This window comes from Salmo salar, chromosome 29, assembly GCF_965601325.2.
Source record: "Salmo salar chromosome 29, fSalSal1, whole genome shotgun sequence".
NCBI classification, from domain to species: domain Eukaryota; kingdom Metazoa; phylum Chordata; class Actinopteri; order Salmoniformes; family Salmonidae; genus Salmo; species Salmo salar.
In genome coordinates, this window is record NC_138319.1 from 20,211,367 (window position 1) to 20,237,322 (window position 25,956).

Below are 25,956 nucleotides of genomic sequence, written 5' to 3' on the forward strand. Positions count from 1 at the left end.
GGAGCATGCCCAGGCGTTGTAGGGAGGTCATACAGGCACGTGGAGGCCACACACACTACTGAGCCTCATTTTGACTTGTTTTAAGGACATTACATCAAATTTGGATCAGCCTGTAGTGTGGTTTTCCACTTTAATTTTGAGTGTGACTCCAAATCCAGACCTCCATGGGTTGATAAATTGGATTTCCATTGATTATTTGTGTGTGATTTTGTTGTCAGCACATTCAACAATGTAAAGAAAAAAGTATTTAATAAGATTATTTCATCGATTCAGATCTAGGATGTGTTATTTTAGTGTTCCCTTTATTTTTTTGAGCAGTGTATAACAAATGAGGTTACTTGTGTAAACTCCCTGAGAATCCTATATAATTTGAGACATGTAGTATCTCCATAGGTTAAGTTATGTCATGTGATCGACTAGACTACAGCATTCACTCTGTTCTTATTCATGCAGTGGGACACATTTTTGCTCTCTCGCAACATAAGTGTGCAAAAGATGTGGCTTATCTGTGTGGATTTTCAGACCACAGATGTATAAAAGGGTTGGCTGCCCCCTGGTGGAGAGATTCTACAGTGTTCTGTCTCCATGTGACAGATGCAATATCCTGGGTCGCGTTCAGGACAGGATGGTGCAATGTACTGAAAGTTGTCCAACGGTTAGAAATGCCATCAACAGAGCCGACATGATTCCTTACTCTACATGTCGGAGTAGCATACAGTGCATTCGGAAAGTATTCAGACCCCTTGCCACTCCTGCGTTGTCTTGGCTCTGTGCTTAAGGTTGTTGTCCTGTTGGAAGGTGAACCTTCACCCCAGTCTGTGCTCTGGAGCAGGTTTTAATCAAGGATCTCTCTGTACTTTGCTCAGTTCATTTTTGCCTTGATCCTGACTAGTCTCCCAGTCCCTGCCGCTGAAAAACATCCCCACAGCATGATGCTACCACCACCATGCTTCACCGTAGGGAGGGTGCCAGGTTTCCTCCAGACATGACGCTTGGCAATCAGGCGAAAGAGTTCAATCTCATTTTCATCAAACCAGAGAATCTTGTTTCTCATGGTCTGAGATTCTTTAGGTGCCTTTTGGCAAACTCCAAGCAGGCTGTCATGTACCTTTTACTGAGGAGTGGCTTCCGTCTGGCCGCTCTACCATAAAGGCCTGATTGGTGGAGTACGCTTCTAGAGAGATGGCTTCTGGAAGGTTCTCCCATCTCTACAGAGGAACTCTAGAGCTCTGTCAGAGTGACCAAGGCCCTTCTCCTCCAAAGGCTCAGTTTGGCTGGGCGGCCAGCTCTAGGAAGAGTCTTTGTGGTTCCAAACTTCTTCCATTTAAGAATGATGGAGGCCACTGTGTTTTTGGGGACCTTCAATGCTGCAGAAATGTTTCCCCATATCTGTGCCTCGACAATTCCTTCAACCTCATGGCTTGGTTTTTCCTCTGACATGCACTGTCAGATATGTGACTTTATATAGACAGGCATGTGCCTTTCCAAATCATGTCCAATCAATTGAATTTACCACAGGTGGACCCCAATCCAAGTTGTAGAAACATCAAGGATGATCAATGGAAACAGGATGCACCTGAGTTCAATTTCGAGTCTCATAGCAAAGGGTCTAAATACTTATGTACATAAGTTATTTTGTATTTGTAATACATTTGCAAATGTATAAAAAAAATGTAAAAAACTTTTCACTTTGTCATTATGAGGTATTGTGTGTAGATTGCTGAGAAAAAAAACTATATTTAATCAATTGTAGAATAAGGCTGTAACTTAACAAAATGTGGAAAAAGTCAAGCGCTCTGAATACTTCCCGAATACACTATGTCCATTCTACACAATATATTTAACCTACCACACTACTTGGATTAGGAGATATTACAATGTTAAAATAAATACTTTAATACAGTGAAAAACATAACAAATGACAGGAGTTTGTACAGTTCAGACATTTCAGCACTTTTATTTATTCATTACTCAGAGGCACAGATATAATTTACCTTCGCTACGCATGCGCCCAAAAGTAACTCCTACTATATGTGAGGTGTGCACACACACACACACACACGCACGCACGCACACACACACACACACACACACGCTGGTTCTCCCTCAGAATGGAGGCTCACTCCCCAATCGCTAATAATCGCTTCATATAAAAAGATTGTAACTATGTACAGAGAAAAGAGAAAGCGATTCGACAGGTTGCTTCTCCTTCGATGAAGCCTCCATGGCCACCTTGAGGTAGATTACATTCTCTCGTCACTTCAACCAGGTAAATGGAACATATACTACTTGCATACCGTCACCCAGAAGTCTTAGTTTTGTGTCCTCTAAAAAGGTTTGAAGTCATCTCTTTTGCTGCTATTCAGCTCAAGTAAGCAAGCTGTGCTGTTTTTAGTTCAACTTTATTTCTTACACTATTAACAATGTGACGTTTCATATCACAGACTCAAAGATTGTATCTTTGGTGGCTAAAAACCTAAAATAAAAAGACATTTTCAATTAACTTAAAATCAGTAACATAACCCATTCTCCAACCACCCCCACCCACCCATCCATCCCACACCTCCATAAAATCGAAATACTCCACTCCTGAAAAGTAACACTTAAAGAGTATCAGAAAATCAAGTGTAACATAACTGTTAAGTGCAAACAAGACTACAAGTTACACAGGTGTATGTCGGAAAATTAAACAAAAACACACCGGAAACATAAAAAGATTGTCTGATGGTCGACGCTACAACAAAAGACGGCTTGTTTTCATGACATACTGTAGAAAAATACAATGTTCTGGTTATAAAATACTGCACAGCTACGAAAAGGTTTCAAAGTAAACTGTGGATGTAAATACAGAAGAGTTTGATGAGTGATTCCTTCCTTCCTTTGCCCCCAATAGTTTCTTAAATCTGGCGACTTCCAGTTGCCTATAAAACTGGGCTTCACATGCCCTAGAAATCACAGATGCCATTCCTTCCACTGTTGATATGTAGCCTAAAAGGAACTCATTTTGTAACCACAAACTCAGTGTTGCTCATCAAAATGGTCTGTTAGGTAAGAATTTGAGTTCAAATGTGTTGACCTCTGTGCGTCTCCAAATCAAAAGCATTAACTGGTTATAATAGCGTATATTGTATTTACAATTTGAAGGTGATCTTGCTTTTTCCCTTGCCCTACAAGCACGGTCGACAGTTGGCGCGTGTACTGTGGCTGACATTGACAAGCATATACTTTCAGTCTTAGTCTTTTTGGCACGTTTCTACCTATACAAAGTCAAAATGATTCATCATGGTCAGTTGAAAACCTGAAACCTAGAGAATATGCACGTACAATTAAAACACAAATAACATAAGAACAAATCCTGACATTGAACAGTATGATCAACTGATACCTACGGACCACAACTGTACGATTGACCTATGAGACAGCATGTTTTCAGAAACTCTACTCACCTACCCACTCTGCATGGTGCTCATCAGAGAGAGAAAACATTGATGGTTCGGAGGACAACATGGGACATAGCTATTTCATAATGAGACTATTCCATTCCAGTACAGAATCTTGGTTTGGTGTCCTGTGATAGACGTGATACTCACAAATCACAACCATTTGAATGTGGCGGCATCACTGTGTCACAACATCCCCAGCCTAAATACTTCTATAATCAGAGCCAAACAATGCAATCTACCGTATCAGTGCAGTACTGTACATCGGAGACTGTGCAAAACGCTGAGTGTCGATGTCCCTAACGACACCGTGCTGAAAATGAGTCTACAGTACCTGAACAGTCAACAGTGGCTAGGCCGTCAGAGGACGACTCCAACAAGCACATTTCCTTCTGTTTTAACTGTCAAGCAACACAACGACTGATTTGAGGGTCACAGAGAAGTTGACACATTGTTTATTTCAGATTCAGTGTTAGTGTCAAACTACCTCATGATTTTCCTATATGTTGATGTATATATATATCGAATGGGCTCTGGTAGGTGAAATACCTTGACCCCAGTTGTCCTAGATTTGTGAAGCTGTGGAACAGTACGTGAATTTAAAGCAGCACTCCTGTACCTGAAAATAGTCTATTTACAAAAAAACTACTTTCATTCCCTGCACCCTTGCATACAATTTCCAATAATCACAACATAAATAAATATGCTTTATGCTGTGTATATTGGGTGTAACACAGTTAACATGGGCTAAATACTAGGATATATACTACGGCTATTTCTTAAAACAATGGCTGAAGTCGGGGACCAATGTTACAGAGCCAATAAAACAGGGTCAATTAAGGTGACCCCCCCTCCCCAGGCAAGTTGGACCACCTTCTGTGTCTCAGGCCTGTCTGCAATTCACCATATCAACAGCATCTATTGCACATTAAAATCCTTGGCCTATCCTTGCCAAAGCCCCCCACCCCATACACAGACCTCTTTCAGATGTCGCGCTGCACTCAACAACAAGACGACAATTAGCAACAAGCAACATAAACAATAAATCCCTTTCACAAATTAACTACATGAATAAACCTAGTTCCCCCTAGTCCTAGTATGGATTAACAAGGTGGATTCGCGTCTGAGTTAGACCCCCTAACTTCCTCAATTAGAATGGAGGTTGACAGAACTCCGCTGCGAGTAGCTTCAGGGGTATACGAGGATACCAGTAGGACAGAACACCTCCAAATATGACCCCACCTTTAAAAACCAAGGGACAATGGAGCTTAGGAAAGCCATAGCAACATCCTGATCTGTGGAACAGACTTCAAATAAAAGTATGCTTTTTTTTTGGACTTGATGCCTCCTTCCGTTCTAACAGAGCTCCGCTGTGGGCTCGGATACTGGAAAGAGTCACAGAAGCATATTATTCTAGGTAACAACGTTCCTATTGAGTTTTTAGATAATAGGTGAGAGCAGGAACCGTATTTCTCTCTTTCAGGATTCAAAGTAGATTTGGTTCTGAGCTAAGGGAGATCTTAAAAGGCAGCACATTAACTTTGTGCATCCTCAATCTGAATCTCACTTGAAAGATGAGGACAAAGCCAAAACCAAAATGAGAGACTATGGCTGTGTCCGAAATGATATAGGGCCAAAGGGTCAAAAGTAGCCCACTATATAGGGAATAGGATGCCATTTCAGACACAGCCTATGTCCATATTAACCCTGTGGTCCTCTGCTGATTATGATACACAATTACCATGAACAGAGATGAAAACTGAACATAGAGAGGGAGTGAAGGGGGGGAAAAAAGAACATCCATACAATAAACATGAACACGTGTCAGATTAAATGTTAGTGTCAGAATGCTCTGTCCTCCAGTCGGTCGACGTGATAGATAGGCCCCAGGACACATGTGCTCTTTCCACTAATCAGGCTGATGCTATGACATCACACTGCCCTGATTGGTCATCCCTTCCGAGGCTAAAAAGCCCTCTGTCCAGTAACATGGCCCCCCTCTGACAATCCCCCAGTAACCCCAAGGTTTTGTGGCCGCAAGCGTTTAAGAGTAGATAGTGATGACCTCGCGTCCGCCCCCACGGACCAGGAGGACCCGGTTGAGACCCTCCAGCAGAACCTCCAGGAACTCCATGTCTGAGACGCCAAGGGTCAAAGAGGAAATAAGTCACATCACATGACAGGGGTTTATGCAGGTCATGTGACAATGGGAGTACATTAGCTCTAAAGCTATTAGTTATAGTATGTTTTAAAGATACACTACATGACTAAAAGTATGTAGACTCCTGCTCGTTGAACATCTCATTCCAAAATCATGGGCATTAATATGGAGTTGGTCCCCCCTTTGCTGCTATAAACAGCCTGCACTCTTCTGGGAAGGCTTTCCACTAGATGTTGGAACATTGCTGCGGGGACATTCTTCGGTAGTGAGTGTTGCAACCGAGGACAGATGATTTTTACGTGCTACGCGCACCCGGCAGTCCTGTGTGCTTGTGTGGCCTACCATAACAGTACTTACAGTTGACCGGGACAGCTCTAGCAGGCCAGAAATTTGACGAACTGACTTGTTGGAAAGGTGGCATCCGCAGACGGTGCCACGTTGAATGTCTGTCGGCCAATGTTCCCTCGATGAGAGAAGCACAAGATTGAATTTCACTCAACTTTCGAGAGCAGTGGTCACCAACCACTCGATCTCCAAGGCATTCCTAGTCAATTGCCAAACATTTCTGTAAAAAAAACAACAATAAAGCTTTGTGTTCCTATTTTTTTGATATGGTGTCATATAGCCTACCTCAAATTTTGAAATATAATTTAAAAAAATGTCCTGAACAACAATGCACTGGCAGGGCAATTCAAGCAAAGCCAGTATGCGGTGATAATGTATTGGGCCTATAGCTTACTGCACAAACCTCATTGCTACAGTACTGTTTTTAATTGGTTAATGTTGCATAGGCTTATGTTTTTTAAGTCATGTTAAAAAATAAATCTGAACAGATCTCGGCTTGCATTTTGACTCCAAGTGATTTTCTTGACTCAGAAAAGGTTGGTGACCATTGTTCTAGAGTGTTCCCTGTTAACACTAACGTTTCCCTTTACTGTGGCAATTGTGATCGAATCAACGCTATATCAGCTACTTTCAATGCAACATACCGACACAAAATGAACTATGCAAGAGATTTTGTTGTAGGCAGAATGCATCGAAGTAGGATTCTATTGCATTGACAGGCACTACTCAACCCGTACTCTACACAGACCTGTGCGGCATAAACAATCAGAGCTGCTGTAGGCCTATATGCAAATAGACCATTGCCAAAAATGGATCTGTGCCATTCACTTTGAACTGGACTGTGTTTACAGCATGAGAGATTGTGAGTAGATGCACTTGTTTTGAGATCAAAGCGAGAGCTGCATGTAGCCACGTGCACATTTTGTTCTTATCCTTTGTTAGTTATTAGCCCAGTTATAGATCATTTGTAGTTGCACAGAATTTTCACACATTCAAGTTTGCACTCAGCAGACCTGAAATTTGCTCAGTGAGGAAAAATGTTTGAGAGAACACTGCTGTCAGCAACGGGTGTGGCTGAAATAGCCAAATCCACAAATTTGAAGGGGTGTCCACATACTTTTATATATAGTGTACAATAAACAACTTAACTATTAACTAAACAACCTTTGTAAAGAGATCATCCTCGAACTTGTCAGATCGCTGATGACGATACCTTTCAAGTTAACTTGGGGTAAACATATTCAACTAAGCAATGCACAATTCAAAAGACATGCATAGTAAAATTTGAATAAACAGACATTTGGCTGTAAAGGATACAGTTCTCGTCGCCCCCTCTGTTTTTGGGCGGTCCCGGCATGTTGAGCAGGACCAGGTGGGCTCCCTGTGACTTGTTGACCACCACCTCGTTCAGCTTGACCGCAGTGTGCATCCGGCGCACGTTGGACTGGTTCCTATACCACACAAGGGTGACGGTGAAGAAGAGCAGGCTGAACCCAACATAATCCTGACCTCTAACCTCTGTCCCTGACTTCTCCAATAATATTCATGGACTGGATTTACATAACCCTTTTTCAGAAGCTCAAAGCGCCTTACATTGAATCCTAACTAGAAACATGGGAAGTAAATCTAATCTGTCACTCTTCTCGCGTAACACTCAATAGTCTAAACATTCATTAATGATTGACAAAACACTTCCTGATCATGTTTTTTTTTAAATGAACAATTACAGTGCTATTGTCAGATTGGCAGCCTTTAGCACGCAGACGAGAACATGAAGCAGGTCAGCTGGTGGTTATGATAGTGAAGCCTTGGGAGTTATTATGTCACTCTGAATTAAGGCTCAGGATGGGCAGTCAAAGCAGCGTCACACTTCAAACAGCAGCAGTGGCAGTAGGGTGGTAGAGAGGATAAACTATTGTAGACCTGGTATACTGACAAATACAATGGGCAAGCCTGTGCGTATGAAATATTCCATTGTATAACTAAGCAATAAGGCCTGAGGAGGTGTGCCTGGATACAGCCTTTAGCAGTGATATATTGGCCATGTACCACAAACCCATGAGGTACCTTATTGCTATTATAAACCAGTTACCAACATACAAAGAACAGTAAACGAGTAGTTTTGCATCATACCTGTGGTATATTGTCTGATATACCACGGCTTTCAGCCAATTAGCATCCAGGAGTCAAACTACCTGCTTCCTAGCACTGCGTTGTATACACAGTATTCCAATATTCAATTGACCAGTTCAATGTGATATTGGGTGTAATATTGAAAGCCCTTCTTGTGTTAGAGTGCACAGCAACACCAACAATGCAGAGCATGATATGCAAATGGTCTGAAGCAGAAATCGCCACATCACAAATACAATGAGGCACTTCCAAAAAAAACATACGCTTTCCACCCAGTTGAGATTTAAGGACAATATCATGTTGATTGCAATGACCAATTGAAATGGATTTTGGACCACTGACATTCTTCGGTTCTATTCCTATACAGAACAGATGCATGGGCAATAAAGCAATATTGTTGACACGGCTAAGGTCTGTATGGAAAGCGCAATTTTGATTGCACATGCTACATAACATGACGTGTACCCTCCCATCACACAGGTACGCACACACAAACAAAACACACACACACTTGCATGCACACACAGACACACACATAGTCCCAGTGGCTGGGAGGTCAACAATATGGAGGAGACAGAAAAGGACTACTGTACACAGACATTCACACACACAGCCTACGGCACTATGGCAAAGAGAAATGTGACTTACAGACTCTCCCACTCTCTAGAAGGAGGAAAACGAGACAAAACAACAGAAACCGACTTAGATGTTTTATAGAAACCCCTTGCATGTCTACTGTTGCACATGCCAACCACCCCACAGTTAAACACTTCCCTCAGTTTAAAGGGATGGTTAAAGTCAGATGTTTTCATTACTCAAAAGTAGTCAAGAAGTGCGAAAACATCAGACAAACTTTGATTTGGAAGTGAATTATCCCTTTAAAAACAGTCTTTATAGTATCCAAATCATATATTTGCGCTTGTTACAATTTTGGGCTATGTAATGTACTAGTGGTTATATCTGCCTTTTTGAGATGGTGGGTTCTGAGACACAAAGGCATTTTTTATTTGACCTTTATTTAACTAGGCAAGTCGGTTAAGAACAAATTCTTATTTTCAATGACGGCCTAGGAACAGAACGACAGATTTGTACCTTGTTAGCTCGGGGATTCGATCTTGCAACCTTTCGGTTACTAGTCCAACGCTCTAACCACTAGGCTACGCTACCGCCCCAATGATGATCATTAGTTCAGACAATGCATGTGGTCTGCGTGGTGGGTGGTGGGGCCATGCACTGGATGTGTCCACACACACAGTCACACAGGTCAACATTGAACATGCCAACGCAGCCTGAACACACACCATGCAGGCCATGTAACCATTTCAAACCGGCAGGCTCCGGGGCAGCTGCAGTGTGAGCAACTGTCCACTTGGCTCCTCCATTTTGGCTCTGGAAGGTTTAAGGATAAGAGGGATCACACGTAGCACCTGACTTACGGTTTCATGTTGAAGATGTCGCGCACGCCCATGTTGGCCTCGGCGCGGTTGCGGTTGCGCTCGGTGAGGAACTTGTCCTTGGTCCAGGTCATGTGGACCCGGTCAGGGCCAGTGTCGGCCTTGTCGTTAAGCGCGGCGTGAGACGCCGTGTTTCTGTCATGGATCAGCTGGGCCTGAAGGAGAGGGAGATGATGAGAGAGCGATAGAAAGAGCAAGAGAGAACAAAAGAGAGAGAGAGACTACAGGCTAGAAACCATACAGTTGTCAGGTAGGTTATTATAGTTGTGTTTTTGTATTTGTTTTTATTTCTATTCATTTTTTACATTTTTGGGGAAATTCTGTTTAGATTTACAAATTTTTACTTAGTTTAAGTAGAAAAGCATGCATGGGACGCTAGGGCCATTGGTGTTGTATAGTTACTTGTGTGTTTTTTAGGATGTCACTTCTTGCAAATGAGGGGCAGTAATACTTAAGGTGATGGGTCAGGTCATTAGTTCGGTTTAAATTATGAAGTAAATCTCAATGTGACTTGGATTTTAAAATAATAGCACAGACTGGTGGAAGAAAACTCTCTCGCCCATGTTTACACCAATCCAATGCTTTTTAGTAGGACATGTAAACATAATCAAGTTATATCTGGTGATAGTGAGGCACAAGCTAGGCCTATTAGAAACATCGCCACCTCCTGGCCACATTTACCAACCAGATTCAGTAGCTTGAAAACCCTCAAAAAGCATGAAAACCCTATTGAACACTAGATTAGATTTTTGCCTAAAGTTGAAAAAGAAATAATTAATAATTCATGATAACATAATTCATTATGTTTTTTAAATTTTATTTAGTTAGTTTTGGAGTCAAAGATAATAGTTTCAGTATAGTTGTAGGTTTTTCAAACAGGTTTGTTCATGATTTTATTTCAGTTTACTAAATCGTTTTTTCCTAATTAGTTTTAGTTTACTATAATAACCTTGCCTGGTAGCAAGAGCAACACCACTAAGACAATCAACACACATAGTAAAAACATTTATGACCGATTAATCAAATCAAAATCCATGACGTGCAAAACAACACCAGTGTTTTCTAAACAGGCCAATATCCCTTTAATAAGGTGTGAGGCACAAAGTACTGTCTGGAGCTACAATACAGTGAGGTGGAGTAATGGTGACGCCCACCGAGAATTAACCAGGTGGAGAGGGATGAGTGGAGGAAGGAGGGATGAACAAAAAGGAGGATTACACCACAGTGCACGTGACGAATGGCGCATGCGGAATGAGGTGAGTCCATGACGTCCATTATGCCACTACGGTGAGTAACCTGCACAGTTACACAGCCACCATCTACCATACAGGGTCTATCCGGGGAGGACTTTAACTGGACATTTTGACTGGGCTTTAACTTACTTTAGGTCCCTGACTGTTAGCAGTTGTGGATGTGGCTGTGTAAGTGTGGCCTCTGGGGGTTGGTCTCAGTGGGGGTGAGGGGCTGCAGTCACAGGGGCATTGGGGGTACAGATGGTGGGTGTTGGCTACCTCGTCCTCCTGTGTGTCCTCCAGCTCTCGACTGGGGCCAGATCCTGAGCCCGTGGCTCCGGTTTGGTTATTCCTCCTGATGGAGCTACGTGACGAGTCTGTGATACTCTGAATCTGAGGGCCGTGTTGCCCGGTACCGCATATGCAGCCAGACAGGAGAGGGGGCCAAAGGTCATACAGCGAACACTAGGCCAAGGTGGGCTAGGATAGCCCTGATACACACAAACCAATAACATACAGGGGTGGCAGGTAGAGCGTTGGGCTAGTATCCAAAAGGTTGCTGGTTCGAAATCCCTGAGCCGACTAGTTGAAAAATGTGCCCTTGAGCAAGGTATTTAACCCTGATTGCTCATGTAAGTCGCTCTGGATAAGAGTGACTGCTAAATGACTAAAATGTTTAAAACAATACAGTGCCTTCAGCAAGTATTCATACCCCTTGACTTATTCCACAGTTTGTTGTGTTACAGCCTGAATTCAAAATTGATTAAATTGATTTGCTTTCTCATCCATCTACATACAATACCCCATAATGATAGTGAAAACATGTTTTTATAATTTGTAGCAATTTTTTGGAAAATGAAATACAGAAATATCAAATTTAAATAATAAGTATTCATACCCCTGATTCAATACATTGTAGAAGCACCTTTGGCAGTGATTACAGCTGTGAGTATTTCTGGGTAAGCCTCTAAGAGCTTTCCACACCTGGATTGTGCAACATTTGCCCATTATTATTTTCTAAATTCTTCAAGCTCTGTCAAATTGGTTGTTGATCATTGCTAGATAACCATTTTCAGGTCTTGCCATATATTTTCAAATAGATTTACAAACTAACTTGGCCACTCAGGAACATACACAGTCTTAAGCAACTCCAGTGTAGATGTGGCCTTGTGTTTATTGTTCTGGTGAAAGGTGAATTAATCTCCCAGTGTCTGGTGGAAAGCAGACTGGACCAGGTTTTCCTCTAGGATTTTGCCTGTGCTTAGCGCCATTCCGTTCTTTTTTTTTCTTCTTTTTTTCTGAAAAACTCCCCGGCCCTTAATGATTACAAGCATACCTATGCAGCCACCACTATGCGTGAAAATATGGATAGTGGTACTCAGTCATCTGTTGTATTGGATTTGCCCCAAACATAACACTTTGTAAGGCAAAAAACATGACTTGCTTTGCCACATTTTTTGCAGTTGTACTTTCGTGCCTTGTTGCAAAACAGGATGCACGTTTTGGAATATTTTTATAATGTACAGGCTTCCTTCTTTTCACTCTGTCATTTAGATTAGTATTGTGGACTAACTACAATGTTGTTGATCCATCCTCAGTTTTCTCCTATCACAGCCATTAAACTCTAATTATTTTAAATCATCATTGGCCTCATGTAGAAATCCCTGAGCGGTTTCCTTCCTCTCCGGCAACTGAGTTAGGAAGGATGCCTGTATCTTTGTAGTGACTGGGTGTATTGATACACCATCCAAAGTGTAATCAATAACTTCACCATGCACAAAGGGATATTCAATGTCTGCTTTTTCTTTTACTCATCTACCAATATGTGCCCTTCTTCGCAAAGCATTGGAAAACCTACTTGTTCTTTATGGTTGAATCTGTGCTTGAAAATCACTGCTCGACTGAGGGACCTTACAGATAATTGTATGTGTGGGGTACAGAGATGAGGTAGTCATTCAAATATTATGTTAAACACTATTATTGCACACATTCCATGCAACTTATTATGTGGTTTGTTATGTACATTTTTACTCCTGAATTTATTCTGGCTTGCCATAACAAAGGGGTAGAATACTTATTTACTTAAGACATTGCAGCTTTTCATTTTAATTCATTTGAAATAATTTCAAAAAACATAATTCCACTTTGACATTATGGGGTATTTTGTGCAGGCCAGTGATAAAAAATAATAATTAAAAAAACATTTTTAAATTCAGGCTGTAACAAAATGTGGAAAAAGTCAAAAGGTTGTGAATACGTTCTGAAGGCACTGTATGTCCTATCTATTTACTGTATGTCCTATCTATTTACTGTATGTCCAATCTATTTACTGTATGTCCAATCTATTTACTGTATGTCCAATCTATTTACTGTATGTCCAATCTATTTACTGTATGTCCTATCTATTTACTGTATGTCCTATCTATTTACTGTATGTCCTATCTATTTACTGTATGCGTCCCTAATGTAATATTAGAGCTTTGCAACCAAGTGAGAACAGGGTACATCCATGGCTGTTCAATGTGACCCAAAGCACTGACAAACTAAATCACATTCCCATGACACTTTTCTCTTTACAGACCAACTTAAAATAAGTGCACTCAAGAAAGATACCTGAATCAACCGCATTGCATTTAAAACCCTTCAAGATAAAGTCCTAAAGGAAAATACCATTCATTTTCTGATAAAGGTGTTGCAAAACAATAACAGATTATATCAATACTCGCTTAATTCCCATATTGACTTGGTGTACATCCCAAATGGCACCCCATTCCGCATTTAGCGCACAACTTTTGGCCAGAGCCTATAGGCCCTGTTCAAATGTAGTGCACTATGAAGGAAACAGGGTGCCATTTGGGGCACAACGTTGAAGGGCGATTGTTGCACTGTTGTAATGAGTGTGCCCTGCAGACGGGGCGGTGTTACCTCTCTCTCCCTCTCCGTCCGCGACAGCTGCATCTGTTTCAGCATCTGAGAGCGCTGCTCCATCACCAGGGTCTTCTCATAGGTGAAGGCTGAGATGTCGCTGTCGTGCTGTTCTCACACACACACACACAAACACACACACACACAATCCAAAGGGTAAACTAAACATCTTACATTTTTTTATTAAACGAAACCCTGATGAAGCTCTATTTTATTTTTACCCCTTTTTCTCCCCAATTGGTAGTTACAGTCTTGTCCCATCACTGCAACTCCCCTACGGACTCGGGAGAGGCCAAGGTCGAGAGCCATGCATCCTCTGAAACACGCCTGCCAAGCCGACACTGCTTTTTGACACACAGCTCGCTTAACCCGGAAGCCAGCCGCACCAACGTGTCGGAGGAAACACCATCCAGCTGGCGACCGAAGTCAGCTAGAGCGCATTGGGACAAGGAAATCCCGGCCTGCCAAACCCTCCCCTAACCCCGGACGACGCTGGGCCAATTGTGCGCCGCATCATGAGTCTCCCAGTAACAGCCGCATGTGACACAGCCTGGGATCTAACCCGGGTCTGTAGTGACACCTCAAGCACTGCGATGCAGTGCATTAGACCGCTGCGCCCCTCGGGAGACCCTTGATGAAGCTCTATTGAATGAAACATTGTTTCACTAGAGTTTCTTCCTTTTAATATCTAAGGATATCAAAAGAAACTGACAAATATGAGAGACATTTAAGAGTGCTTGACTTGATGGAGCTACACCTCAGGTTTCGTCATCTCAAGCTATCGGTCAATAGGGAGATGTCAGTGCCCCAGAGGTCTACAGGTAAGCTCACCATCTCTACCACCTCTACCTCTGCGTCCAGACGGAGGTGGTAGAGGAACATCTGCAGGTCCTTCTTCATCTGAATACTGTTGTCATCCATATTAGCCACCGTGAAGATACGCATCTTACACTTCCTCCACACCTGAGATGCGTGGAGACAGAGAGAGACAGAGAGAGGGAGTGTGAACACAAGTCATCCCTAGCCTAGGGTATGGGTGTAGAATGATACGTGCGCCTATTTGTGTGTGTTAATAACTAAGTGTGTGCATATGTTGGCGCGTTTGGCGGTGCATGCGTGTTTTTAATATTCCACCCCAACAGACTGAATGGCGCCACTATAGATACCTTGTGCTGCCGAAGGAGGAAGGGCAGCAGCATGAGCAGTCCTCCGTCATGGACAACCCACCACACGTCTATGGTGCCCTGGCCCAGGCGGTCCGCGTTGGTGGGGAAGCTGTCCACGTTCTTGGCCACGAGCAAGGCTTGATGGGCCGCTGTGGTCTCACGCACAGTCTCTGTGGAGGGGACAGAGAGAAACGCCATCTCAGTAATGGTATTGCATGGGGTTTAGTACCATGTGATAGGGGTTATGCTCACATGACGAGTAAACGTCCTGAGCTAATGTTAAGACAGTTTTGGTGTGGTCTCAAATCCAAGTGGGTCTCACCGATGAAGTTCTTCCAGGAGACGGGGTCGTTGGACTGTTTCCAGGTGCCGGGCCAGGCCATGAGGACCGTGTTGTGTTTCATGCCCCCAAGGCCTGCTGTCTGGATGAGGTGGGAGAAACCATCACGCAGGTTGGACGACGCCACCACGTGGCAGAAGCCCTTGGTACGCTCCGTCGTCATCGACGACTTGATGTTCTGATGGAGAAAGTCACGAAGAGTGAGAAAAGGTTTCCACTAGTTACCACAGCCAGACGGACTTGACACAATCGGAATGGGCTCAACCTGGTAATGAATGTCTATGTTGGTCTACCAGTAGAAGGCAGCCAGTGGAATAAGACTGGAAATGTCACCAGCCACTAAACCTCTGATTGGTTCACTTAACATGTCTCTCTCCAGACCCCCGTTCCTCCATAATCACTGGTACGTTCAAGACTTTTCCACCATATTCCTCTCACCTGAGAAGGATTGGAAGCCACTTACGACTATTGAGACGCGTCCACAGTGTATAAGCTGAGCCTGTGACTACAGTACCTGTTCGGCCTTCTTGACCTCGGCCTCCTTGGTCATGTAAGTGCCCTCCAGCACGGAGCCCACGATAGTCAGGCCTTTGCCTGCTTTGAGCTGGGTGCAGAAGGAGAGCAGGCGTGGGTGTTTCACGGTGTGGTCAGAATCCAGGTTCAATAGCAGCAGTATCTGGGGCCTACGACCCGGGAAGACGTCAGACAAGTCATAATGTGTTATATTATACAAGGCTGACCAAGACACGTACTGGTCCAACACATTGCTTTGATGATGAGATGATAAAGGGCGTAGTCATTGAATTTCTGATTACTGTCTAGCTATCTGTATTAACACCTGGGAACATTGCAGTGACATTTGTACAGACATTTGAGTTCAAAATGAGATTGCCATAAGCCTGCACGGCTAAAGGTGAACTTTTAAACATCTATTGATGGGATTCCTGATGGCTGCAGCTGATTGGATTAAGTAATGGGTCATTCCATGTCATCTCAGCAAGCCATGACACCCAGCATCTCAGATTGTTCTGAAATCATTTCTGTAGTTAGAAACCGATAAGATTAGCATTCTTGCAACATTATTTTGTTGAAATATAATTTGACCTAATTGAATGCACCCAAATTGGCCATTTTAATTTCTAGGATTCATATAGTATTAAATAAATATAGTACCTAACATCCGATTTAGACCAAACTTTTTTCTAACGATGAGTAAGATATGAGGAATCAAACAAAATGGTCAAACGCCACCCACGGACCCCCCACACCAATCCCACCCAGACAACGAGTATACAGTATCATGTTTCTATGTCTGACAAGTAGAATGGAGCTGCGGCTCAGAGGATTGTTTCTTCATCCTGTGTAATGTTCTCTCAGTGTTATTGGATGATTTTTATTTTCCCCTGTTCAGAGTAATTAGTCATTGAAGTTGTTAGGTTTATGTCCCATCCGACATCCTGGTATTACCAGGTTCTGACCACTAGATGGTGCTGTTAGGTGATTCTCAACATTAAATTACTTCAATCAGTGCTGTGGAGTGGGCAAGCGATTTCATCTGTATAGGAAAGTAATTAAGAGCAAATTGTATTTTGCCGTAACAGCATGGTTTAGTCATAATGAAAGACAAACACACACACACAGTGCTGCCAATCACAGTTTAGGGTGCAAGATGCAACTGAAAATTTGAGGGTGAGGAGAGAGCGAGAGAGGATGGAGGAAGATTGCCTTGAAGAGCTGGGTACCTTGTTATGACATGCATTATCTGAATTAGGTCCACGGAATTATACCTACGGAGGAGCGGCTTCTGTGGAGTAACTTTGAATGTCGTTGAACTTCCGAGTTGGTTTAATGTTGGACCAGAGAAAACATTAGCTAGTTAGCTAGCTAACGAGCTTGTATGTGCAGAGCAGCACTGGAATTAAAAACACGTCTTACCTTTTTGTAGTTAAAACATCCAATGTGAAAACGTGATAACTATAGTATCCTTAACTAGCATTGAAAAAGTAAATCCATTCTTCTCTTATTAAACATCTCTCCCTAATTTCTGAATTACACTTGTAACGTCATCAGTAGGCTATGGTAACCTATGCTTCAGAGAGGAGGGGCAGGTAGCCTACACATACGCACACACACACTGGCAAAGATTTCCCGCTGGAATATGTTTCTGAGTGACAGAGTGAGGGACTGGAAAAAAATGCTCCACATCAAAGAATGTTATTAACCGGTTCCCATGCTTTTAAAATAACGGTTCTGTTCCAGAACAGATAGATCAATTTCGATTTTAGTTCGGGTTCTGTTCCTCGAATAATTTAGTTATTTTCAAGTTGTTCCCTGAACCGGTTCCAACTCTTGGTTTTCTTACCCTGTAAGAAGTTTATGGACAGCAACCCAGCAGAATAAAATCACCAGAAACAGCATCATCTAGTGGTCAGAACCTGGTAATATCAGGATGCAGAATGGGACATACACCTAACAACTTCAATTACTCATTTCTCTGAACAGGGGAAAAGAAACATTACCAAATTCCCTGAGAATACATTACATAGAATGAAGAAACAATCCTCTGAGCCGTAGCTCCATACTACTTGTCAGACATGGAGGATTCCTAACGGCTCCAGTATGGGTCCTGCTGTCGAAGGCTAGTGGCACAGTGCCAGTTACTGTGTAAAGAGGCTTAGGGGCGCGTCGCGAGGCGTGCGTGGGCGATATATGGGCATAAGTACTTGGTAGCCTGCCATTCTCTTCAGGCCAGATGGCACAGGGAGAAATATTGATTTTGACGCTGTAGATTAGGGCTTTCCCTGGCAATGGGACTGTGGGCGATGCCAGGTGCAGGAGGGAGAGGACCAAAGACTGACCTCATTCTTTCCTGATGTAAATGATCCACTTTTTGGACAGGCACAGTCCAGGGGCTGCTATGCTTAGGCTTACCGGTATCTTTTTTTAACCGTGAGATTACATAGAAGGCTCAGCGATTCATCAAATAGTAACTCTCTTTCTCTGGATTACTCAGATGACAAATGGTACCAATTCACTACGTTCTCTAGCATAAAATTATACTGTTGAGAAAGCCCCAAAGTTGGTTATTGCTGGTTGTTCAGAAATGCGGCGTCAATGATGGCACAAACAAACGTATATGCACATAAACCTAATCCATGCGCACACACGCACACACACACACACCTCCAGTTCTTGGTGTGGGGCGGCGCCTCCTCCAGGCGAATGAGGGCGTAGCGGGCGGCGTTGAGCGACAGACCATTTATACCGTCACCCCACTCCTTCTCCGCCCTGGAGATTGAGAGAAGAAGATAAAGGAGGACTCAGAAACACAATCTAACATGCGTCCTGTTTGTGATAAGGGAACCAATGTACCATGCTACTGTGGAATCCAGTAACTCTTACCCTCTGTATTCAATGTACTTGTAGATGCAGCCAGCGATCAGCATGGCCACCAGGGCATAGTACCAGGAGGAGATGAACATCAGGGAGAGACACAGACTGGCGCCCAGGAAAGACAGAGCCCTATGGGGGACGAGAGACGGACGAGAACACGGAGGTCACAGTCAGTCATATAGGAGTACATTTTGACAGCCCAAAAATGACAAGCTGATTCCTTAAGTAATCAAACCTATCGTATTAATTCAGATACTCTGCAGGGTACTCGGTTCAAAACAAGATGGCACATGTCAATCCATGCCGTCCCTAGGAGGGGTGAGTCATTTGAGTGGGTTGAATCACTAACGTGATCTTCCTGTCCAGGTAGGCGCCCCCTCGGGTTCGTGCCATGGGGGAGATTTTCGTGGGCTATAGTCAGCCTTGTCTCAGGGTAGTAAGTTGGTGGTTTGCGGATATCCCTCTAGTGGTGTGGGGGTTGTGCTTTGGTAAAGTGGGAGGGGTTATATCCTGCCTGGTTGGCCCTGTCCGGGGGTATCGTTGGACGGGGCCATTGTGTCTCCCAACCCGTCCTGTCTCAGCCTCCATTATCTATGCTACAATAGTTTATGTGTCGGGGGCTAGGGTCTGTTATATCTGGTGTAGTTATCTGGTCTTATCCGGTGTCCTTTGTGAATTTAAGTATGCTCTGTCTAATTCCCTCTCTCTCCCTCTCCCTCCCGGAGGACCTGAGCCCTAGGACCATGCCTCAGGACTACCTGGCCTGATGACTCCTTGCTGTCCCCAGTCCACCTGGTCGTGCTGCTGCTTCAGTTTCAACTGTTCTGCCTGCGGCTATGGAACCCTGACCTGTTCACTGGATGTGCTACCTTGTCCTGAACCTGCTGTTTTTGACTCACTCTCTCTCTAGCGCACCTGCTGTCTCAAACTCTGAATGATCGGCTATGAAAAGCCAACTGACATTTATTCCTGAGGTGCTGACCTGTTGCACCCTCTACAACCACTGTGATTATTATTATTTGACCGTGCTGGTCATCTATGAACGTTAGTACATGGCCAAGATGTTCAGTTATAATCTCCACCCGGCACAGCCAGAAGAGGACTGGCCACCCCTCAGAGCCTGGTTCCTCTCTAGGTTTCTTCCTAGGTTCCTGCCTTTCCCTTTCTATGGAGTTTTTCCTAGCCACCGTGCTTCTAAATCTGCATTGCTTGCTGTTTGGGATTTTAGGCTGGGTTTCTGTACAGCACTTTGTGGCATCAGCTGATGTAAAAAGGGCTTTATAAATAAAATTGATTGGTTAATTTGCCAATAGAAATCAGAATGCACCATAGCACTGCAAACAACTGAGCTAGTTCCATGGAATAGCTCAGCAGCTCACAATTGGGCTTTACTGTGATATATATATATTCACCGTTACTGTGAAACCTTAATCCCAGACAGCAAATACCCTCTCTGTTTTAGTACAGATCCATTTATCGCTGGACACGCCATACAGGTGTGTGTGTCTGCATTCACTATACAAGCTTACACGAGCTGTAGGGTGGACCATAAATACTTGGCCAGTTAAGGGTAATGAGATTTATGCTGCCGAGTAGGGGTGGAGGCAGTGGCAAGTCAAATTCAAGGACTTTCAAGTACTTTTACAAGCAGTAATAATTATTTTCAAGGACCATCAATTCTTAATTGTTCATATTATGCAATTGCTTCTAGTCGCCACCAGGTGCCAGTATATCACAACAAACTCATGAAAAAAAATGAACTTATATATATATATATATATATATATTTTTTTTTTTCACCTTTATTTAACCAGGTAAGCTAGTTGAGAACAAGTTCTCATTTACAACTGCGACCTGGCCAAGTTCTTACAAGTTGTACTCAATAATATGCTGTTTCACTACTTATTTACTACATACACGAGTGGTAAGTCAGTACTGATGATTTTGTAATTTGAGTTGTGATGAGCAGAGTTTTTGGGACATGTTTTTATTAGGCATTCTACTTCTTAATAGCTACGAAAAAGCAGCTCGCTTCCGACTGGCAGCTAGTGTCGCCGGTCAGGAGACAGGAGGCTGTGTGAGGAAAACGGCACGTGAGCGGTCACCAGTATGGCAGGAGCACGGCTGCCGCTTGCGTGGGTGCCCCGTAAATGAGGCGAATGGCAAAGAAGTTAACACAATTATAAAATGCAACATAAAGTGTGGGTCCAATGTTTCAGCATCTCAGAGAGATAGCGAGAGAGCAAGTGACCGAGAGAGAGAGAGAGTGTGTTCTCGGGGGGGGGGGGGGGGGGGGAATCTGCCACTCAGCTCAATTACAACATTCTCAGGTAGAGTAAGGAGGTTTGTTGCTAGGCTAACAGAGCCTGCTATAGTACTTGAGAAAGCAGGAGAAAACAGTGAAGCTAATTTGAGAGGGCATTGGAACAGCCAGCAACACCATATAGAGTGAGAGAGAGGGGCTCCCTTTTACCAGTGGTAGAACTTGAAGCGGGGTCTCCAGTTAGGGGTGCGCAGCAGAGTCTGGAGGGCACAGGCCAGGTTGACAAATAGGTAGCACATCAAAAAGAACCTGAGAGGGAGAGAGGGATACACAATGAGGGAGTGGTGAGATTACACACGACTACCATTTGTCAGTAAACCTCAGAGACCAGTTCTGCAACACTACATTTAGGCTACAGTAGATGGGAAAGCAAGTGTGAGAGGGAGGGATGGAAGGAAGAAGGGAAAGAAGGAGAAAGGTAGAGAAGGAGAGAGGTAGATGGGAAAAACAGTTGTGAGGAAGGGGCGGAGAAAGTCAGACAGACAGGTGGAGAGGGGTGTGAGACCAGGAGAGAAGGAGGAGGAGATGGAGATGATAGTAAATGGGGGTACTCACATGGAGAGGATGGGGGCGACAGCGTCCAGAGAGGCAATGAGGATGCCGATCTCACAGATCCCACCAGTCAACAGCAGGGCCCAGGTGGGCTCTCCATTAGCTTTGCCATGACCAAACACCTGGGACACAGGGAAATGCCAGAGAGTTAGTGTGTGTGTTGCTGTGTGTGTCTACAGTGTGTGTGTGTGTGTTCTGACCTGTAGGAAGGGCACGATGCCGTCTCGTGCGATGGCCTGCAGCAGCCGGGGGGCTCCAGTGAGACTCTGCAGACCCGCTCCACAGCAGGAGAAGAACGAGCCAATCACAATCACCCAGGGGGAAGGCCAAGCAAGGATGCCAATCACCAGGTTCCCTTTGACCGAGTCCCCAAACCTAGGACCGACAGACACACACACACACACACACACACACAGAGACAGATGTATTCATTAGAAAAGTACTCAGATAATACGCACGCACATACACAGGGAGGCATGCATACCTACGCTGCTGAAAGTAGAAAAATTGCCAGCTAGACACAAACCCTTTGACCATTGTGTGCCCAGTGTAATTTCCTTGAACTCTCTAACCTGACAGTGCTATGTGCAACAAGGGTCTACTATGTGTCACAGACAAATAGCTTTTTTAAAGGGGAAACTGTAACGTTTTCAAACCAATTTTTCAATGTCCAAAAAACCTATTTGGGCTTCTTATTTCTTAACGAGGAGACACCTTAACCCATGGTCTGTTCCTACTTAAGAAAACAGGAGTTTAAGATAAATCAAAGATGGAATGTACAGATGGGGCTCAAGAAATAAACAAGACATTTGTGCTGCTTTCATACCAAGTGTGAAAAGCGAAACAGCACTTACTTGTCTCTGAGCACCACTCCCTCGATGCAGGCGCCAAACAGTATGACAGAGGAAATGTCTGGGTGACGCAATTAAGGAAATTGGCCTCCAGAGGACAAGAGGTGAAAAATAAACAAGGGTCACATTCATTTGAGCACCAAATGGATTAGACTATAGCAGGGAGAGACTACCTGGACTTGTCCAATTAGGAATTCTCAATTGTGATTACCATTGCAAAATGTTTTGCTACGTTTTGCTATGGAGTGCCCAAATGAATACAACCTAGCTTTGCAGTTTACACACAAACACACATTGACTTGTCATGTTTTATAATAATTTGGTAGGTGCTTAAATGTGTCCTATTAGACACTTTGTTGCTGTCATTAAAGATACAGATGAAGGTGGTGGTGGCGATGGCCATGATGGTTCCTATGGGGATGGACTTCTGGGCATCCCTCAGATCACCAGACCTGTTGGATCCAGCCATGATTCCTGTGAAGAGGGGAAAGCAAGTAGTATAACATTATCAAGTAAGAGCTGTGCTGCTGCTTGTACTTTGGTGGGTCTAGGTCGGGTTTCTGTCAACCATCAACACAGCAACAACAGTTCATGTAAAAAGAAAAGTTAGAAAAGTTAAATAGCTTACTTACTACTTATTAATGAAAGTTCTTCTAAAGTGTTAACCGAATAACCAATTGAAACAAGTGAATGTGCCTTGGTCTTAATCCCTTTCCCAAAGAGCACCTCCTATCTACTAAGATCCACTATTGTGTACCCTAGCAACGCTTCCCTGACAAGTGGATGTCCATGTGAACGTACCAGTGACGGAGGGGAAGTAGATCCCCACCAGCAGGGTGAAGAAGGTGGTGATGTCGTTGGCCACATACGGCATGTAGATGTCCTGGGATGTGTCTGCAGCCGGCTCCGATACCTGGTGCTTATTCTCTACCAGCATGCCGTTAGGACCGTAGTCCCCCCAGATGTTATCTATATGGGGGGGGGGGGCAGAATGAGAGGGAGTGGTGGGGTGGTTAGGAGATAGGGAGAAAAGAGGTGGGAGAGGGAGTGGGATGGAGCAGAGGGAGATGGAGAGGTGGGAGAGGGATGGGGAGATGGAGGGGGGTGGATGGTGGTTAAGAGAGAGAGAGGGAGGGAGAAGAGAAGGAAAGGGAAAAAGAGAGAGAGGAAGGGAGAAAGATCACTAGTCACTATCCTCTGAAGGAAGAACACAGAGTTCATATGGAACTCATCAATCACCTGCCAGCACACGCCCAATTCCATAACTTCGGGAATTTGAGGACTTTGGAAGTGATGATGGGGGAGTGGACATCAATGTCAGAGTTTTGGAATGTCGTGAACATCTTGGACGTTGTGGTTACCCAAAACTATGACCGTGTAAAGTCTTCTGGCGGCTGTGGTAGCCCTGCAGCTCAGCATAAATCTATGATGGATCTAGATGATACTGGGCTGACTGAATTGAAGACAGTCCCATCTATCATATAAAAAAGATCCTGTCAGTAAATAAGCCAGGGAAGACTTCAACAAGACTTTCTTTTCCACTCTGTTGGATCTCAGGAATGGATCACGTTTCCTGTACATCTTCCTAATCTAATTTTCACAAGAGCTTCAAAAGGCAATATAGTAAGTAGACAGAGGAACACATACAGCATTATGCTTTACAAATAAACTAATGATCGTAATCCGGGTTTCCATTAGGATAGGGGTCGTAAGACAGAGGAAGCACAGGCTTTACATTAAGGTATAGTTTACCGCACAATCAAAGTTTGTTGGATAATATCATCCCAAATCAGTTTTGTAGATGTCATTATATGTTTTAGGAGAAATCTGCCGTTACAAAATACCAATTCATGAATAGAAAAGATAGCCACCATCTAAAGCAATCTTTGTAAAGTTAGCCTGGGGGGGGGGGGGGGTTCTCACCTCTGATGACACCACTGGTCAGGCCAGGGATGCCCTGGATCACAGTGACGTTGTTTAGGTTGAAGTACTCGTTGCAGGTGGCGTTGAGGTCTGGAGAGTCACAGAACAGGGACCACAGCTTGGTGGTGACCGTCACGTTGTCCACCTCCATCGTCTTCAAGCACTGGTCGAAGTTGTGGTTCTGCAGTGTGCGGTTCCCCAACAGGCAAATGCTGGGAGGAGGATATAGAACGAAACATTGAAATATCACATTTGACAAACAGAGACCTTTGACGTTCTGAGGAGACTTATGATCCGAGGTAAGGAGTAATGTGTGGGATCTCTTCTAGACGTTTCTGGTTGTATTTTTATACAGACTCACGGGAAGTCTGGCGGTTCGAAGGCGGTCTTGATGACTCCGGCGTAGATGGCCAGAATGGAGAGAATGACACAGGCCAGGAAGACCAAGGCCAGCTTATTGACGTACTTGACACCCACGAACACCACCAGGGACATGAGGGTGAGGCAGCAGGTGCCGTACACCCGCATGTTGTTGAGCAGTGCCTCCGCCTCATCCTCCTTCTTCTCTGCCTTGAAGATGGCCGCGCTAGGCACAATGTAGGTCTGGGAAGAGAAGGGAGACGGGGTGTCATCAGAGAAGTTCAGTTCAGTAAAGGTACAGCGTTTCTGCAAAAAACAGCCTTATCTGGCAGTGTTGTTATCGGTTCAGAGCAGGTGGTCACAAAAATGATGCTATCTTTGCAAAGGATACTCACCAGTAGAATCTCTATAGTACCGAGGATGTACATGGAGCCAGCGAAAGTAGTCCCCAGGTAGAAACAGAGCCCCACGGCCCCGCCGAACTCTGGCCCCAAGGACCTGGAGATCATGTAGTAGGAGCCTCCAGCTACAGACCAACAACAGGGGACAGAGTCGGTCACAACCACAGCCTTTGGGGAACTCACTTTAGGTTGTAGTGTAGTGGTATACATTGTTCCCTCTGGTGCTGGAACCCAACTCGCTAATCGATTTCATCTTCATTTGAAGTTCAAATTCAACGTAATGTCTTGAGGTGAAGGGAATTATAGAGCAGCTCAATAGTATTTTGAAAAAGTAGAAATGTACCATTATCCACGTTGGAAACCTACCTGGAACCACACCATTCGTAGCAATGGCACTCATTGATATGGCGGTCAGCATTGTCTGCAAAGTGGGGAATAGAACTCAAAATATTAGATTAGGTTCAGCAGGAGCAGAATTTTTGAATCTAAACCTCATGGAATCTACAGAAAAAAAAATCAAAAGGGGATATATATTATATATATTTAGTGGCTAACCGACTCAGCTATGGCTTATAAATCTTTGGGAACAGAATCGTGGGCGGCTGGGTAATTGATATGAACCCCGTTTTCGTGAAATTGGTCTGTTTCAGGATTGTTTAACGGGTTTGAAGGAGATTTGTATCTGACTGGTTGGTGGTTACATAACACTCCTCCTGCCCTTGAGCTGACACTGGTGGCAATGATTGACCAAAATAAATCCCTGTCCCCTGCTTCCTGATTTTTTTGTTTTCAGGCCATGTGCTGAACTGGAGAAAAGCCAATTAGCTGGCAATTTACCCCCTAAAGACAGCTTATCCATTTGAATGGAAGCAGCATTCAACAGAAGGCTACATTGGTGTCTGTTGTGTGGAATGAGTGAAATGGAAAGTGCTGTCCAGTGTCTATGTCTAGCTAGGT

At 43.9% G+C, this 25,956-nt stretch overlaps 1 protein-coding gene across 7 annotated transcripts in view; it reads right to left on the reverse strand.

Moving 5' to 3' along the window:
* Positions 1-1,941: 1,941 nt before the first annotated feature.
* The window catches only part of slc12a7b (solute carrier family 12 member 7b), a 72,461-nt gene continuing 48,446 nt past the window's right edge, over positions 1,942-25,956 (reverse strand). For 3 of the 7 annotated variants that reach the window (XM_014181114.3, XM_014181116.3, XM_014181118.3), the window contains exons 5-26: positions 25,366-25,420; positions 24,994-25,124; positions 24,600-24,841; positions 24,239-24,450; positions 23,117-23,284; positions 22,691-22,789; positions 22,319-22,376; positions 21,665-21,839; positions 21,468-21,586; positions 21,063-21,161; positions 18,599-18,718; positions 18,380-18,484; positions 15,711-15,879; positions 15,179-15,374; positions 14,857-15,026; positions 14,522-14,653; positions 13,691-13,798; positions 11,045-11,158; positions 9,516-9,688; positions 8,728-8,742; positions 7,264-7,397; positions 1,942-5,576 (exon numbers count right to left, since the gene is read on the reverse strand). In XM_014181114.3, coding sequence (XP_014036589.2) covers positions 5,485-5,576; positions 7,264-7,397; positions 8,728-8,742; positions 9,516-9,688; positions 11,045-11,158; positions 13,691-13,798; positions 14,522-14,653; positions 14,857-15,026; positions 15,179-15,374; positions 15,711-15,879; positions 18,380-18,484; positions 18,599-18,718; positions 21,063-21,161; positions 21,468-21,586; positions 21,665-21,839; positions 22,319-22,376; positions 22,691-22,789; positions 23,117-23,284; positions 24,239-24,450; positions 24,600-24,841; positions 24,994-25,124; positions 25,366-25,420 — 2,886 coding nt within the window. In that variant the 3' untranslated portion in view covers positions 1,942-5,484. The remainder of the gene's footprint in view (positions 5,577-7,263; positions 7,398-8,727; positions 8,743-9,515; positions 9,689-11,044; positions 11,159-13,690; positions 13,799-14,521; positions 14,654-14,856; positions 15,027-15,178; positions 15,375-15,710; positions 15,880-18,379; positions 18,485-18,598; positions 18,719-21,062; positions 21,162-21,467; positions 21,587-21,664; positions 21,840-22,318; positions 22,377-22,690; positions 22,790-23,116; positions 23,285-24,238; positions 24,451-24,599; positions 24,842-24,993; positions 25,125-25,365; positions 25,421-25,956) is intronic. The other 4 variants (XM_014181119.3, XM_082970735.1, XM_014181115.3 and 1 more) reach the window with 3 other exon arrangements.